This window comes from Dipodomys merriami, unplaced genomic scaffold, assembly GCF_024711535.1.
Source record: "Dipodomys merriami isolate MVZ:Mamm:240054 unplaced genomic scaffold, mDipMer1.0.p SCAF_6, whole genome shotgun sequence".
Taxonomy (NCBI): Eukaryota; Metazoa; Chordata; class Mammalia; order Rodentia; family Heteromyidae; genus Dipodomys; species Dipodomys merriami.
In genome coordinates this window covers 6316991-6333619 of record NW_027206179.1, presented here as the reverse complement: position 1 = coordinate 6333619, position 16629 = coordinate 6316991, and the positions used below count along the sequence as shown (strand labels likewise).

Here is a 16629-nt window from a genome sequence, read left to right as displayed (position 1 = left end):
CACCAGTCTCTGCAGGATTCTCTCTGTGGTGTTGAACTTTGCAGATCCAGGCTGGCCCAGGTCTTCCTTATACTCCAGGTTGGTGATGGTGAAGTTGAGGGTGAATGGCACCAGGGCAGGGCTTACTGCTGTAACAGGCGAGAGAAAGACATCCAACCTGATCCGTCCCAGGATGTCCTGTTCTTTGGGGTAGCTGCTTGCTCTTCAGTAGACAGCTTCCTCTGAGAGGTGACCTGAGTGCTAGCTACAGGACAGGGACTCAACATGAATATGATTAATGTTAAAGTCAGTCATCTGGCAGAAAGCCAACACTTCTCTGGTCCACGGAGATAACATTCTTGTGAATTCCTAGTTTTGGCTTCTTTATTTATTAAAAATAGTTTCCCTGGATATGTATTTATTGATTAGAAATTATGTAATGATATCCAGAGGTGGCATCTTATGCATCATATCCTTTTAAATTACTTATTTTATGTAATTGCTTATTACAATAAATATTGTAATTCGAATCAGTATAAATGATATTGATTGGACACCAATAATTATGAAATACAAATGCTAAGATGATAGAAGAATGCTGCAAGTAACAGAATCCTTCTATGGGTGAACTCAATTTGGAAACACACCTAGACTGTGAGTACATTCATATATTTCCAATCCATTTCACTTTCTGTGTGTTATTATGTAGGATTCTAATGGTTTTAACATCAACAGGTGCATTTTCAGTGCTGTATCTCAAGCTCTTTGGAAACAAACCATGAAGAGCACATGATATCATATTTACTCTGTGATAATTCACATAGCACAGCAACCTTTAGTGATATTTGTGTCACTTTATATATGTGCATGGAGAGAGAAGACATCTACAACTATTGGGTTCCAATGGCAGACAGACAGGTGTTCCTTGTACTATTTGCTGAATAATCTGAGTTGTTGTTCTTGCCAGATTTCAAAGAAAATATGAGTCAGGAAACTGACATACAAAAATATTTTCTCAATTTGAAAATGACTCCGTGGTTCATAAATTTTCAGTGAATCAAGTCTTTGATAAGATTCTCCCAAAAGGGAAATGATTTCATTTCTATAAGATACACAGCAATAGTCCATGGACCATAAATGAGAGGGAATTCACAAGAATAATGAGGTCTTTCCTGTGGAATGTGTTAAAGCAGATTATTTGCTGAGACAAGCTGTGGTGAAGAGCTATTTGGAAATATCCCTTGGAAAAAGGAAGCTGATCTGTCTGAATGGGTTTCTGGCCCAGCAAACATCCCAAAGGTCTCAGCCTGGACTACAGGAATTCAGGTCAGTACTTGTCCATGGGTGGGGAAGGACTTAGGAAGCCAGGGCAGTTGTGGGGTACAGAGGAGGTGAAAGTGTGCTGGGTGCTGGGGAAGAGACTGGGACTAATTATGCTCTCAGGGACCTGGGCTTCCTGTGAGATCCATGCCGAGCTGATGTTGGGCCCCGCTGGGAAAAGCCTCTGAGGCCACCTGTGCTGCTGTCTCTTGGGCTCCGAGGTCCCACAGTGCATCAGGGAGGAGAATTCCTACCTGTGGGATGGGAAGCCGAGGTCGATCTGGCTGGAGACACGGTGACCACCATTGAAGCTGGGGAGAAAAAAATGCCAAGTGTCTGGCTGTGGAACCCCAATATCCTGGAGATGCCAGGAAGAGAAGACACATGTCTTTGGTGTTTTAGGTTCACAGTGTCTGCCTCTCCCAGGCTGGAGGTGATTTCAGTATGGAAGGGCCACAGTGGGGTTTGACTTGGTTCATTGCAGAGGGCTGGGTCTTGGAGGGGAGGTGGGATTTAGGGAGGCCCAGAATACTCACTCCTGGGGGTGGAGGGCAGGCTGTGGAGGGTGAAACCTGCAGGGAGAGAGAAGAGAGTGTGGGGAGGTGGGAATGAAGGAATAGGAGGCACAGGATGGGAGGCCGAGGACTCTGACACAGCCAAGCACACTGGGCCTCTGCTCACCATTGACATAGAGACTGTCCTGGTCAAGGCTGTAGGGGCCCATCTGGGTGATGCCGAGGGTCAGTTGGCTGAGCTCCCTGTACAGGCGCTCTCTGTCCAGCCCAGGACCCGTGTGGTTTGGGCGATGGTTGCAGACGGTATCCACTCCTGTGGCAGCTCCTTCCTTCTCAGACCTGTGGATGGGGGTGGGGGCAAATGTGATTTTAATCACAGGTTCCTTCAGGGAGGAGTTGATAGATTCATAGGAAACATGGTAGGCAAGGGTCCAAGGGAATGAAATGTTTGAAACTAATGAGAGTGTAGAATTCTCTGTGGGTGAGGTTGGAGGCTTGGCTCAATTGGTAGATTGCCAGCCAATGAGTGAAAACATCAGATATCTAGTTTGATTTGTGGTCTTGTCCAAAAAGAGAGAGGAAAGGAAGAAAGTAAGATGGAATGAAGGGAAGAAAGAAAGAAGAAAAGAAAGAACAATGAAGGAACAAAAGAAGGAGAAAAAGAAAGAAGTATAAAAGGAAGGAAGAAAGAAAAAATGAAAAGAATTCTTCACATGTAATCAGTTTCAGAAAGCCTGGGCCTTTGAGCAGTGTGAGAGGCTCCAGCGTATTTATTAGTACCAGGGGTCACTGTCATCATGCCTGTCATCTCAGCTACTGAGGATGGGACAGGATCATCTAGGAATCTCCAACTTCTAAGTAAACAGCACAAAAGTACTAAATCAACCTACTGTTCCCTGGTAGAGCTCCAGCCTTGAATGAAAAGCTAAGAGACTGTGCTTGGGCCCTAAGTTCAGTCCCCACTACTGGCATAAAACAATCAGAATCCCCAAATACCAAAATAAAAAGAGAAGAATATGTATTCAATGACATCCTCCATCATGAGGACACAACACATGCTGTAGCAAGATAGGCAGCTGGAATTGAGGAGGGAAGCAAACGGAAAAGGCACACACATTTTGATCTGGGGGACAGAATTGAACACCTACAGGAAATGCCTTCATTGGGATAGTGAGCCAGTGAGAATTCAAAAGGGATCAGCAGGGTAGAGTGAAGAAGATGCTGGTCTCAGCAGGACTCTAGCACAATTTGGGGTGGGGGAGATGGTAGGATGAACAGACACCTTGGTGCTGGCTCCAGTGCCCCCTGCAGTCCACCTCTCTGGAGGTCACTTAGAGGGAGGCAGAGAGGAAGCTGATAAAAGGGTTGGGGCCTGGGAACAATGGGGCAGCCTTGGGTGTGTGTTCTGAGCACTCACCTGAGCAGGTCCAGTCTGCAGCCAGAGAAGAGGGGCCCAACACTGGTGTTGTGGAACAAGGGCCCAAGCTATGGGGGAGAAAATAAGAGCTGAGGGGATGGGCGGAGAGGCAGGGCTTAGCAGTCAAGGTTGGGTGGACTGGTCACCAGTGGCTGGAGGAGAGGTGTTTCTGGGCATAGATGACAGGGCTCTAGAAAACTGTGGATGGGACCTTAGCAGTGGGTGGAGCTAGAGTGAGGTTGGTGGTGCCTTAGAGGTGGGAGGAGCTGGTGTGGGATTGGAGAGGAATTATATATGTGCGGGGTTGGAGTGCGCTGGTCTGTGCCTTAGAGGTGGGAGAGGATGGAGTGTGGTGGGAGGGGCTTTAGCTGTGGGAGGTGCTGCGGTGATGTGGGCGGGGACTTAGAGATGGGGGGGTCTGGAGAGAAGTGGGTGTGGCCTGAACGAGTAGGCGGGACCAGAGTGAAGAGGGAGGAGCACTCACCAGGCCTTGCAGAACCCTCTCCGTGGTGTTGAACTTCCCGGACCCTGGTTCCTGCATGTCTTCCTGGTAACGCAGGTTGGTGATGGTGAAGTTGAGGGTGAATGACAGCAGGACTGGGCCTGTGGCTGCAGCAGAGGAGAAGAAGGAGAAGCCACACTGAGTCAGGCCTGTGATGGACACAGGGGACAGGCAGAGCCTGTGACCATCTCACTGGAGACCACAATCCTTCCCTCTCTCACAGCTGGCATAAGGACAGGGCCTCGGGCTTTTTTTCACTGCATGTGGGGGGAGTGGGATTTTGGAGTGATTGGGCACTTACTGCTGGGCGTGGTCACTGCTGCCTGGTGGGTGTAGCCTGTGGAGAGAGATTGCAGGGAGGATGAGGAGGGTTTGGGTGGTGGAGAGGGAAGGGCAGCAGCCTTGGAGGTGGGGAGTATGAGGGGTGCACAGTGTAGGGTGCTGAGAGGGCTGTGCTCACCATTGACATAGAGACTGTCAGGGTCTAGGGTAAAGGAGCCCAGCTGGGTGACTCTAGTGGTCAGCTGGCTGAGCTCCCTGTACAGCCGCTCTCTCTCCAGCCCAGGGCCTGTGGTGTCAGGGCTGTGGCTGCAGATGGCGCCCACTGCTGTGGCGGTGCCTTTCTTCTCAGGCCTGGGGAGGGCAGGGAGAGGAAAGACAATAGGTGGATGGGTGGAAGAAAGCTGCCCTTCTTGGGGCAGGTGAGTAGGGATATTGAAAGGAGAAGTCTGGTGGACAAGAGGAAAAGCCAGGCTTAATGAATATGTGATAGTTTGCACAGGTTTCTTGTGAGTTTGGAACTGTCATGAGCTCAGACATTTGTGCTAAATTCAAGGCTCCAACCTGTCTTGTTAGACTGGTTTTGAGAGCTAAGGGAAAATGAAAAAAAAAAAACAAGCCTACTTTTTAATAAATAAAATCTTCAGTACAGGTTTCAAAGCCCAGAGGAAATGCCTTTTAGTTGCAAAGTGATGGAAGGAGAGAAAGCATGCACTTTGGACCAGCAGGGCTGGGGCCCAATCCTGAAATGTGGTGCAGGATCTGAGCTCATCCAGGAGGGACATGATAAGATTAGAGGGTGTTTTGGTGGTGGATGCAGTGTTTTCCTGAATTCCACCCCTGTAGAACAAAGTGAGGAATGTTGGGAGGAAGTTGATAGATTTGCACTGGCTGGGAGCAAATGGCAGGTCCTGTCCTGCTGTTCTGAGCTCTCACCTGAGCAGGTCCAGTCTGCAATCAGAATAGAGGGGGCCAACACTGGTTTTCTTGAACAAGGGTCTGAGCTGTGGAGGAAGGAGAGAGGCATGAAGAGGAGGGCTAAGGGAGCAGGGACAGGACAGAAGTAAGTGGGCAGGGCTGGATCTGTGGAGCTATAGAGTAAGGTGGGCAGAGTATGGCATATGTGCGGGCGTGGCCTCCCTCGGAGGGTGGGGCCATGCAATGTTGGTGGAGCTTTGATGTATGGAGCTAGGGAGAGGTGGGCATAGTTATCTTCTGTGGGCATGTCATAGCTAGAGTAGGCGTGGCTTTCTGTGATGGGCGTAGCTATGACCATGAGCAGGCCTTTAACCACTGGGCTATCTCTGAGTGGGCATGTCTACTTTCATGGACGTGGCATAGCTTGAGTGGGCGTGGCTTTCTCGGTGGATGTTGCTGTGCACAGTGGGCGGGGCTCTCACCAGTCTCTGCAGGATTCTCTCTGTGACATTGAACTTCTGGGATCCAGGGTGACCCATTTCCTCCTTATACCCCAGGTTGGTGATGGTGAAATTGAGGGTGAATGGCACCAGCATGGGACCGGCTGCTGCGGTGGGGTTGGGAGAAAGACACCATGGGCTTGGTCTTGATGTGAAAACCTGAGTATGTAATCTCTTCTATGTGTATTTAAGGTTCTTCAAGCTGGAGACCCAAAATGTCAGAGCCAAATAGAATGTTCTAAGGATTTGGAAGTCAGCTTCTGGATGTTAGGGCACCCTCACCAAAAAGCAAACTCATCTGACCTTCAATGTGGCTGAAGATCGTAGGGACTTACTTTGTTTCTGAGCTAATGATTGTTTACCCCAACTCATTCACTGAGATTCACATATTTATGGATTGACAAATGTCTGAAGGAACACATGTATCTCTTTTCATGAGTCAAAGCCTGTTTGAAGTTCTTTATCCAAACTGGACTAATTGGTAGCAAGGAGATATTGTTATGCTCATTTTACAGAGGGAAAAGCTTGAGACGATGGAGGTGCTATGGTTTATTTTAGGTCACTCCATGGCTAGATGAAAGACACTGCATTTGAAAAGAAGATATTATATAATAATAATATAACTATTATTATTATTATTGTGTGTGTGTGTGTGTGTGTGAGTGCTAGTATTAGGGCTTGAACTCAGCCCTGGGTAATGTCCCAGAGCTTATTTTGCTTAAGGCAGACTCTTTGCCACTTGAGCCACAACTCAATATTGGCTATTTTGGTGGTTAACTGGATATAGAAGTCTCACTGGCTTCCCAGCTTAGGTTGGCTTTGATCTCTTCAGAGATCAGTCTGCTAAGCATCTAGGATTGCAGGTGTGAATTACCAGCTCCTGTTTTTATCATTTATATGTTTCCTCTGTATGTGACAAGTGTGAAAGTGTGTTGTTGTATAAGGTTCTGATAATATGTATGTTTCTGATACTTAAAATCCCATTTTCAAAATAAACCTTGTAATGTTCAGTGTGTGATAATTTTGTGTAGTGTGATAGTTTTTAGGATTTCCTGTATCATCTGTTGGCAGAGAATACTGTGGCTTAAGTAACCAACAAGACAAAAAGAACTGGAAAGTTCTGTTGGTAAAAAGAGCCATTGCTACCTCTATTATTTTAACATTTTTGTCATTTTAGTCAGTTTTCCTAATGATCAATATTTAAGAGACTCATGGAGACCAAAACATCAAATCATCAGGAATTTCAAAGATGACACTATTGGTTTGTAGATGTTGGATGAACTGAAATGTCAACACATTTCCACTATGTAGAAATGAGTGTGATTCTTGCAGATGGACAGGAGTTGCTGCACTTATATTCCCAAAGAACAAATTCATAAAATACTAGCAGAGCAAATGGTCTTTTCTATTCAGTCCATTCAATACAGGATTCCTCAAATAAAAAGCAAACTGATGGCCAACAGTTGGCTGTGTGGATGAGGTATTGCTCTTTCTCTGAGTTGCTTTTGGGGACAATGCCATGGAAGAAAACTGTGCTCTGCACAATCTGCTGGTCTGTAACGATGGAAGGGCTGGGGAAATTTTAGAGGTGCTGGGTGAACTCTAGGGTTCAGAAATAGGCTCAAGAGAATGACACAAAGGAGCCGGGTGATAGGAGAGGATACTGACACTCAAAAGTTCTTGGGAACCTCTGAAGACCTTGTGAGAGCAATCAATAGTCCACCTTAAGTTCCTTAGGACATGACACCCACTTCCCAGATCCTCATGCCTCCTGTGATGCTAGGGACACTGGGAGTATGTTTGGTCAGAAGTCCTACCTGTGGGGCTGAAGGATAGCGCTGGCATTGCAGAAGACATGATGGTCACTAGAGATATCGAGGAGAAAAGACAAAAGTTTCTGGTAGTGATCCCAATTATCTCTGAACACAGGTAGGACAACAAAACAGATCCCTGGTAGTGGGGCCAAGGTTAGGGTATAAATTCCTGATTTGTCTCCAGACATTGGGAGATTGGCTTTGTGTGAAGGAGACATAGTGGGGATTGAAGTGCTTCATTGCAAAAGGCTGGGGCTGAGAGGGAAAGTAGGATATAGTGAAGTCAAGAATACTCACTGCTGGGGGTGGAGGGCAGGCTGTGGAGGGTGTAACCTGCAGGGAGAGAGGAGGTTTCGCTGTTGAGAGGAGCAAATGGGAGGCATAGGATGGGAGGCCATGAACCCTGAAAAAGCCAAGCACACTGGGCCTCTACTCACCATTGACATAGAGACTGTCCTGGTCCAGGCTGTAGGGCCCCAGCTGGGAGATGCTGAGGGTCAGCTGGCTGAGCTCCTTGTACAACCGCTCTCTGTCCAGCCCAGGGCCTGTGGGGTCGGGGTGTTGGGTGCAGATGGCGTCCACTCCTGTGGCAGTTCCATCCTTTTTAGACCTGGAGAAGGCAGAGAAGGGGAAAGACAATTTGTGGGTAAGTGACTGGCGGTCCTGAGCTTCCTAGTGAAGGAGCTGAAGCACACATGAGAGAATAGAAGGAGAATGGACAGGAAAGAAGTCATGTTTAAATATTTATATGTGTTCTGTTTAGCTGCCTGGATTATTTGATCAGTCATGGGTTGATGGTTCCCTAAATGCAAGACTCTAATCAGCAAGGCCATGGAACAGTGCCTGGGGGCTGTAAGATGAGACAGGTGAGCACAGCATTGAATGTTCATCTACAATGGAAAGCTATGTTTTTCTGAAGGATTGAGGCAAGAAGAAAACGGTCTTCTATCCAAAGGGAGGGAGGAAGCAGGGCTTCATTTTGAGGAGAAAGGCAGGGTCCCATCTAATGGTGTGCAGGATCTGAGACATTGGAGTTTGGGAGGTGCTAGGGCACACTGTGGTGCCTGATCCATTAGTGCCCTGATTTCTGTTCTGGAAGAGGATTTCTACAATGGAGGAAGGATGGCAGTGGACTGATTTGTTTTGTCTAGGATCACTTGGGGATGATATATCCTGCTGTTGTGAGCTCTCACCTGAGCTGGTCCAGTCTGCAGTCAAAGTAGAGAGGCCCAACACTGGTTTTCTTGAACAAGGGTCTGAGCTGTGGAGAAAGTAGAGAAGGATGAGTTGAAAGGTTGAATGTTTGGATCAAATGTAGTGGGTGTAGCTGGCATAATCAGTGAGATGACTTGTGTGGGTTTGGGTGGGTAGACTTCTTCCATGGTCTGAGCTAGATCGTGTGGCTGTGGCTTTCCATGGTGGGCGTGGCTACACTGGTGGGCTCGACTTTCATCCAATTAGGCAGCCTACTGTAAGTGGTGTGGCATTGCTGGAGTAGTGGGGGCTGTGTGGACAGGGCAGTGCACAGTGGGCGGGGCTCTCACCAGTCTCTGCAGGATTCTCTCTGTGACATTGAACTTCCCGGATCCAGGGTGACCCATGTTCTCTTCATACTTCAGGTTGGTGATGGTGAAGTTGAGGGTGAATGGCACCAGCATGGGACCTGCTGCTGCAGTGGGGTTGGGAGAAGACACCATGAGCTTGTTCTTGCTCTGAACACCTGAGCATGGCTTCTCTTCTATGTGTGTTCAAGATCTGAGGTGGGGATTCTTTTGGAGTTTACAATGTCCCTCATGGAGGAGGTCCAAAATGTCAGCACCAACTTGAATATTTTAAGGACCAGGAGGTTTGGTCATAGATGTAAGTTCACTGTCATCAGAAAGCAAACTGAGTTGACCTTCAACAGGGCTGAAAATCATATGGACTTCTGTTTTTGCTCAGGTGTTTTTTTTTCCCCCAAGTCCTTCTCTGAGATTCATGATTTATGTGATGAGAAATGTTGGAAGAAACAGCTGTGTCCAATGTTCAAGTCCTCTTGGAAGATCTCAATCCAAAGTGGATTCACTTTGTGTATGATGCTTATATAATGGAGCCAAAAAAATGAGAAAATGGAACTGATATGGTTTGTCTGAGGTCACAAAATCTCTGAATGGAAAACAATCCATTTGAATCCTCGATATCTTATGATTAGTGTGTGTGTGTGTTTGTGTGTGTGTGTGTGTTTGTGTGTATGTATGTATTCATAAGTGAGTTAATGTATGTGTACACTAGTAGTAGTGCTTCTGAACGAGGGTTCTGAAACAGGTTCAGAGGACACATAGGATGATTGGTTTTGGGGTATAATATGAGGAATATTTCTAGATCTTGGGGAGACACTGTGAAAGCCATAAGAATCCTTCTTGGGCTCCTTGGTATGTACTATGCCATCACCCCCTCCTTCTGTCTCCTGTAATGCTGGGGATGCTGGGAAAAAGTACAGCCAGAATTCCTACCTGTGGGGCTGGAGGACAGAGTTGGCATCACAGAAGACACGGTGGTCACTAGAGATGTTGGGGAGAAAGGAACAAGTGTTTGTGGTGGGGACCACTATGGCTTCTGAAATACAGGTGGGACAATGCAGATCCCCAGTGGTGGGGCCAGGGTTAGGGTATAAATTCCTGATTCATCCACACGCGTTGGGTGTTTGGGTTTGTGTGAGAGGACATGGTGGGGATTGAAGTGCTTCATTGCAGAGGGCTAGGGTTTAGAGGGGAAGTGGGATATAATGAGGCCCCAAATACTCACTGCTGGGGGTGGAGGGCAGGCTGTGGAGGGTAAAACCTACAGGGAGAGAGGAGGTACCAAGGTTGAGAGGAGCAAATAGGAGGCACAGGATGGGAGGCCCTGGATTCTGACACAGCCAAGCACACTGGGCCTCTACTCACCATTGACATAGAGACTGTCCTGGTCAAGGCTGTAGGGCCCCAGCTGGGTGATGCCAAGGGTCAGCTGGCTGAGTTCTCTGTACAGCTGCTCTCTGACCAGCCCAGGCCCTGTGGGTTTGGGATGGTAGGTGCAAATGGTATCTATTCCTGTGGCAGTTCCTTCCTTCTCAGACCTGGAGAGGGGAGGGGAGAGGAAAGACAATAGATGGATGACCAGGGACAGGGACTTGAGAACTGTGTGAATACATCAAAGTAGTCAGAGGTCAGGAGAAGGCCAGTGGATAAGCAAGAAGTCAGAATGAAATACATGAATGTGCCCTCTATTAGACACTCTGAGACTTTTGGCCAGTTTTGGGTTTAGGACTTTCCTTAAATGAAAGCCTCAAAGCAGAATGCCCAGCTGGGCACTGTGGGCTCATGCCTATAATCTTAGCTACTCAGGAGGCTGAGATGTGAGGATCATTTTTCAAAGCCAGCCAGGGCAGAGAACTCTGTGAGACTCTTATCTCCAATAAGCCAGCAGAGGACTGGAAGTTGCGCTGTGGCTCAAGTGTTAGAAAGCTAATCTTGAGCTGAAGAGCTGATGGATAGCACCCAAGCCCAGAGTTCAAGCCCCATGACTGACAAAAAAATATCAGCATGCCCATGGAACTGGGATTGAAGGCACTAAATTGTTACAGGTGAGCTCAGCATTGAATGTTCATCAACAATGTAAGGATATATATATTTTTCTGAACGATTTAGGTGTGAAGGAAATGATCTATCCAAAGGGAGGGAGGAAGCATAACTTCATTTTGGAGGAGAAAAGCAAGGTCCAATTTAATGCTGTGCAGGATCTGAGACATTGGAATTTGGGAGGTGCTGGGGCACATTGTGGTGCTAGATCCAGTGTGTCCTGATTTCCATTCCTGAAGAGGATCTCCACAAAGAAGGAGAGATGGTAGTGGAGAGAGTTGTTTTGTCTAGTATCACTGCTGTTGTGAGCTCTCACCTGAGCTGGTCCAGTCTGCAGTCAGAGTAGAGGGGGCCAACACTGGTTTTCTTGAACAAGGGTCTGAGCTATGGAGGAAGGACAGAAGGGTGAGTTGGAAGGTTGAGTGTTTGTATCAAATGTAGTGGATGTAGCTGGCATAATCAGTGAGATGACCTGTGGGTTTGGGTGGGTAGTCTTCTTCCATGGTTTGAGCTAGATCCTGTGAGTGTGGCTTTCCATGGTGGGCAAGGCTATACTGGTGTGCTGGACTTTCAGCCAATTAGACAGCCTACTGTAAGGGGTGTGGCATCGCTGGAGTACTCATGGTTGTGTGGACAGGGCAGTGCACAGCGGTCAGGGCTCTCACCAGTCTCTGCAGGATTCTCTCTGTGACATTGAACTTCCCGGATCCAGGGTGACCCATGTTCTCTTCATACTTCAGGTTGGTGATGGTGAAGTTGAGGGTGAATGGCACCAGCATGAGACCTGCTGCTGCAGTGGGGTTGGGAGAAGACACCATGAGCTTGTTCTTGCTCTGAACACCTGAGCATGGCTTCTCTTCTATGTGTGTTCAAGATCTGAGGTGGGGATTCTTGTGTAGTTTACAACGTCTCTCATGGAGGAGGTCCAAAATGACAACTCCAAGTTAAATATTTTAAGGACCAGGAGGTTTGTTCATAGATGTCATCTCACTTTCATCAGAAAGCAAACTCAGTTGACCTTCAACAGGGCTCAAAATCATATGGACTTGCTCTTCCTCAGGTGTTTTTTTATTCCCCTAAGTCCTCTGAGATTCATGAATTATGTGATGAGAAATGTCTGAAGAAACAGCTGTGTCTCATGTTCATGAGTCAAGTCCTGTTGGAAGATCTCTATCCAAGTTGGACTCATTGGCAGCAAGGGATATACTTATGGTGCTTATTTAACAGAGGCAGAAAAAAGTGGAAGTGACATGGTTTTTCCCAGGTCATAAAACCTTAGAATGAAAAACAATGCATTTGAATGCTGGATATGTTATAATAGTTGTGTGTGTGTGTGTGTGTGTGTGTGTGTGTGTGTGTGTGTGTGTGTGTGTGTGTGTGTGTGTGTGTGTGTGAATGCATGAGCGAATTAATTCGTGTGTACACTAGTAGTGGTGCTTCTGAACCAGGGCTCAGAAACAGGGTTCAGAGGACACATAGGCTGCCTGGTTCTGGGGGAGGATATAAGGAATATTTCTGGGTCCTGTGAAGACTCTAAAGAAGCCATGAAGAATCCTTCTTGGGCTCCTTGGTATGTACTGTGCCCTCACCCCCTCCTCCTGCGTCCTGTGATGCTGGGGATGCTCAGAGAATGTACAGCTACAATTCCTACCTGTGGGGCTGGAGGACAGAGTTGGCATCACAGAAGACACGGTGATCACTAGAGATGTTGGGGAGAAAGGAACAAGTGTTTGTGGTCTGACCACTATGGCTTCTGAAATACAGGTGGGACAATGCAGATCCCCAGTGGTGGGGATCTGATTCATCCCCAGGCATTGGGTATTTGGGTTTGTGTGAGGGGACATGGTGGGGATTGAAGAGCTTCATTTCATAGGTCTGGGGTTTAGAGGGGAAGTAGAATATAGTGGGGCCCAGAATACTCACTGCTGGGGGTGGAGGGCAGGCTGTGGAGGGTGAAACCTGCAGGGAGAGAGGAGGTCCAGAGGTTGAGAGGAGGGAACAGGAGGCACAGGATGGGAGGTCCTGGATTCTGACACAGCCAAGCACACTTGGCCTCTGCTCACCATTGACATAGAGACTGTCCTGGTCAAGGCTGTAGGGCCCCAGCTGGGTGATGCCAAGGGTCAGCTGGCTGAGTTCTCTGTACAGCTGCTCTCTGTCCAGCCCAGGGCCTGTGGGTTTGGGGCGGTAGGTGCAGATGGCATCTATTCCTGTGGCAGTTCCTTCCTGCTCAGACCTGGAGAGGGTAGGGGAGAGGAAAGACAATAGATGGATGACCATGGACAGGGACTTGAGAACTGTGTGAACACATCGAAGTAGGCAGAGGTGAGGAGAAGGCCAGTGGATAAGCAAGAAATCAGAATGAAATACATGATTGTGCCCTCTATTAGACACTCTGAAACTTTTGGCCAGTTTTGGGTTTAGGACTTTCCTTAAATGAAAACGTCAAAGCAGAATGCCCAGCTGGGCACTGGGGGCTCACGCCTGTAATCTTAGCTACTCAGGAGGCTGAGATGTGAGGATCATTTTTCAAAGCCAGCCCTGGCAGAGAACTCTGTGAGACTCTTATCTCCAATAAGCCAGTAGAGGACTGGAAGTTGAGCTGTGGCTCAAGAGGTAGAGCACTAGTCTTGAGCTGAAGAGCTGTTGGATAGCACCCAAGCCCAGAGTTCACGCCCCATGTGTGACTAAAAAAAATCAGCATGCCCATGGAACTGGGATTGAAAGCACTACATCATTAACAGGTGAGTGCAGCGTTGAATGTTTATCTACAATGGGAAGCTATATATTTTTTCTGAACAATTTAGATGTGAAGGAAATGATCTTCTATCCAAAGAGAGGGAGGAAGCATAAGTTTATTTTGGAGGAGAAAAGCAAGGTCCAATTGAATGCTGTGCAGGATCTGAGACATTTGAATTTGGGAGGTGCTAGGGCACATTGTCGTGTTAGATCAAGTATGTCCTGATTTCCATTCTGAAGAGGTTGTCCACAATATAGAAAGATGGTAGTGGACAGAGTTGTTTTGTCTAGAAAGACTGCTGTTGTGAGCTCTCACCTGAGCTTGTCCAGTCTGCAGTCAGAGTAGAGGGGCCCAACACTGGTTTTCTTGAACAAGGGTCTGAGCTATGGAGGAAGGAGAGAAGGGTGAGTTGGAAGGTTGAGTGTTTGGATCAAATGAAGTGGGTGTAGCTGGCATAATCAGTGAGAGTGACTTGTGTGGGTTTGGAAGAGCAGTATTCTTCCATGGCCTGAGCTAGATCATGTGGGTGTGGCTTTCTATGGTGTACATGGGCATACTGGTGGGCTGGACTTTCATCCAATTAGGCATCCTACTGTAAAGGGTTTGGCATCGCTGGACTAGTCATGGCTGTGTGGACAGGGCAGTGCACAGCGGCCAGGGCTCTCACCAGTCTCTGCAGGATTCTCTCTGTGACATTGAACTTCCCGGATCCAGGGTGACCCATGTTGTCTTCATACTTCAGGTTGGTGATGGTGAAGTTAAGGGTGAATGGTACCAGCATGGGACCTACTGCTGCAGTGGGGTTTGGAGAAGACACCATGAGCTTGTTCTTGCTCTGAACACCTGAGCATGGCTTCTATTCTATGTGTGTTCAAGATCTGAGGTGGGGATTCTTGTGTAGTTTACAACGTCTCTCATGGAGGAGGTCCAAAATGTCAACTCCATGTTGAATATTTTAAGGACCAGGAGGATTGGTCATAGATGTAAGCTCACTCTCATCAGAAAGCAAACTCAGTTGACCTTCAACAGGGCTGAAAATCATATGGACTTCTGTTTTTACTCAGGTGTTTTTTTTTATTCCCCTAGTCCTCCTCTGAGATTCATAAATTATGTTGTGAGAAATGTCTCCAGAAACACATATTTCCCATGCTCATGAGTCAAAGTCTGTTGGAAGATATGTATCCAAGGTGGACTTATTGGCAGCAAGGCATGTATTTATGATGCTTTTTTAACAGAGGAAGAAAAAAAGTGAGAAAATGGAACTGACATGTTTTCTCCCAGGTCTAAAATCTTTGAGTGGAAAACAATCCATCTGAATGCTACATATGTTATAATAGGTGTGTGTATGTGTGTGTGTGTGTGTGTGTGTGTGTGTGTGTGTGTGTGTGTGTGTGCGTATGTGTGTGTGTGGATGAATGAGTGAATTAATCTGTGTGTATACTAGTAGTGGCGCTTCTGAACCAGGGCTCATAAACAGGGTTCAGAGGACACATAGGCTCCCTTGTTCTGGGGGAGGATATGAGGAATATTTCTGGGTCCTGTGAAGATACTATAGAAGCCATGAAGAATCCTTCTGGGCTCCTTGGTATGTACTATTCCCTTACCCCCTCCTCCTGCCTCCTGTGATGCTGGGGATGCTGGGAGAATGTACAGCTACAATTCCTACCTGTGGGGCTGGAGTACAGAATTGGCATCGCAGAAGACATGGTGGTCACTAGAGATGTTGTGGAGAAAGTAACAAGTGTTTGTGGTGGGGACCACTATGGCTTCTGAAATACAGGTGGGACAATGCAGATCCCCAGTGGTGGTGCCAGGGTTCCGGTATAAATTCCTGAATCATCCCCAGGCATTGGGTGTTTAGGTTTGTGTGAGGGGACATGGTGGGGATTGAAGAGCTTCATTGCAGAGAGCTACGGTTTAGAGAGGAAGTAGGAGAGAGTGGGGCCCAGAATACTCACTGCTGGGGGTGGAGGGCAGGCTGTGGAGGGTGAAACCTGCAGGGAGAGAGGAGGTACCAAGGTTGAGGGGAGCAAATAGGAGACACAGGATGGGAGGCCCTGGATTTTGACACAGCCAAGCACACTGTGCCTCTACTCACCATTGACATAGAGACTGTCCTGGTCAAGGCTGTAGGGCCCCAGCTGGGTGATGCCAAGGGTCAGCTGGCTGAGTTCTCTGTACAGCTGCTCTCTGACCAGCCCAGGTCCTGTGGGTTTGGGGCGGTAGGTGCAGATGGCATCTATTCCTGTGGCAGTTCTTTCCTTCTCGGACCTGGAGAGGTAGGGAAGAGGAAAGAAAATAGATGAATGACCATGGCCAGGGACTTGAGAACTGTGTGAATACATCAAAGTAGTCAGAGGTCAGGAGAAGGCCAGTGGATAAGCAAGAAGTCAGAATGAAATACATGAATGTGCCCTCTATTAGACACTCTGAGACTTTTGGCCAGTTTTGAGGTTAGAAGTTTCATTAAATGAAAGGCTCAAACCAGAATGCCCAGCTGGGCACTGGGGGCTCACGCCTGTAATCCTAGTTACTCAGCCCAGAGTTCAATCTCCATGACTGACAAAAGAAAATCAGCATGCCCATGGAACTGGGATTGAAGGCACTAAATTGTTACAGGTAAGTGCAGCATTGAATGTTCATTAACAATGGGAAGATATATATTTTTTCTGAACGAATTAGGTGTGAAGGAAATGATCTTCTATTCAAAGGGAGGGAGGAAGAATAACTTCATTTTGGAGGAGAAAAGCAAGGTCCAATTTAATGCTGTGCAGGATCTGAGACACTGGAATTTGGGAGGTGCTGGGGCACATTGTGGTGCTAGATCCAGTGTGTCCTGATTTCCATTCCTGAAAAATTTCTCCACAAAAACGGAGAGATGTTAGTGGAGAGAGTTGTTTTGTCTAGTATCACTGCTGTTGTGAGCTCTCACCTGAGCTGGTCCAGTCTGCAGTCAGAGTAGAGGGTTCCAACACTGGTTTTCTTGAACAAGGGTCTGAGCTATGGAGGAAGGACAGAAGAGTGAGTTGTAAGGTTGAGTGTTTGG

General features: G+C 47.4%; 1 protein-coding gene across 1 annotated transcript in view; it reads right to left on the bottom strand.

Moving 5' to 3' along the window:
* LOC138813853 (mucin-16-like) overlaps window positions 1-16629 on the bottom strand; it is a 92882-nt gene that overhangs the window by 34923 nt on the left and 41330 nt on the right. The window contains exons 45-72 of the mRNA XM_070002378.1: window positions 16516-16583; window positions 15682-15854; window positions 15542-15577; window positions 14251-14375; window positions 13899-13966; window positions 12907-13079; window positions 12767-12802; window positions 12495-12542; window positions 11509-11633; window positions 11160-11227; window positions 10169-10341; window positions 10029-10064; window positions 9737-9784; window positions 8789-8913; window positions 8438-8505; window positions 7682-7854; window positions 7542-7577; window positions 7248-7295; window positions 5413-5537; window positions 4949-5016; window positions 4194-4366; window positions 4035-4070; window positions 3716-3840; window positions 3232-3299; window positions 1981-2153; window positions 1836-1871; window positions 1554-1610; window positions 4-128 (exon numbers count right to left, since the gene is read on the bottom strand). Coding sequence (XP_069858479.1) covers window positions 4-128; window positions 1554-1610; window positions 1836-1871; window positions 1981-2153; window positions 3232-3299; window positions 3716-3840; window positions 4035-4070; window positions 4194-4366; window positions 4949-5016; window positions 5413-5537; window positions 7248-7295; window positions 7542-7577; window positions 7682-7854; window positions 8438-8505; window positions 8789-8913; window positions 9737-9784; window positions 10029-10064; window positions 10169-10341; window positions 11160-11227; window positions 11509-11633; window positions 12495-12542; window positions 12767-12802; window positions 12907-13079; window positions 13899-13966; window positions 14251-14375; window positions 15542-15577; window positions 15682-15854; window positions 16516-16583 — 2613 coding nt within the window. The remainder of the gene's footprint in view (window positions 1-3; window positions 129-1553; window positions 1611-1835; window positions 1872-1980; window positions 2154-3231; window positions 3300-3715; window positions 3841-4034; window positions 4071-4193; window positions 4367-4948; window positions 5017-5412; window positions 5538-7247; window positions 7296-7541; window positions 7578-7681; window positions 7855-8437; window positions 8506-8788; window positions 8914-9736; window positions 9785-10028; window positions 10065-10168; window positions 10342-11159; window positions 11228-11508; window positions 11634-12494; window positions 12543-12766; window positions 12803-12906; window positions 13080-13898; window positions 13967-14250; window positions 14376-15541; window positions 15578-15681; window positions 15855-16515; window positions 16584-16629) is intronic.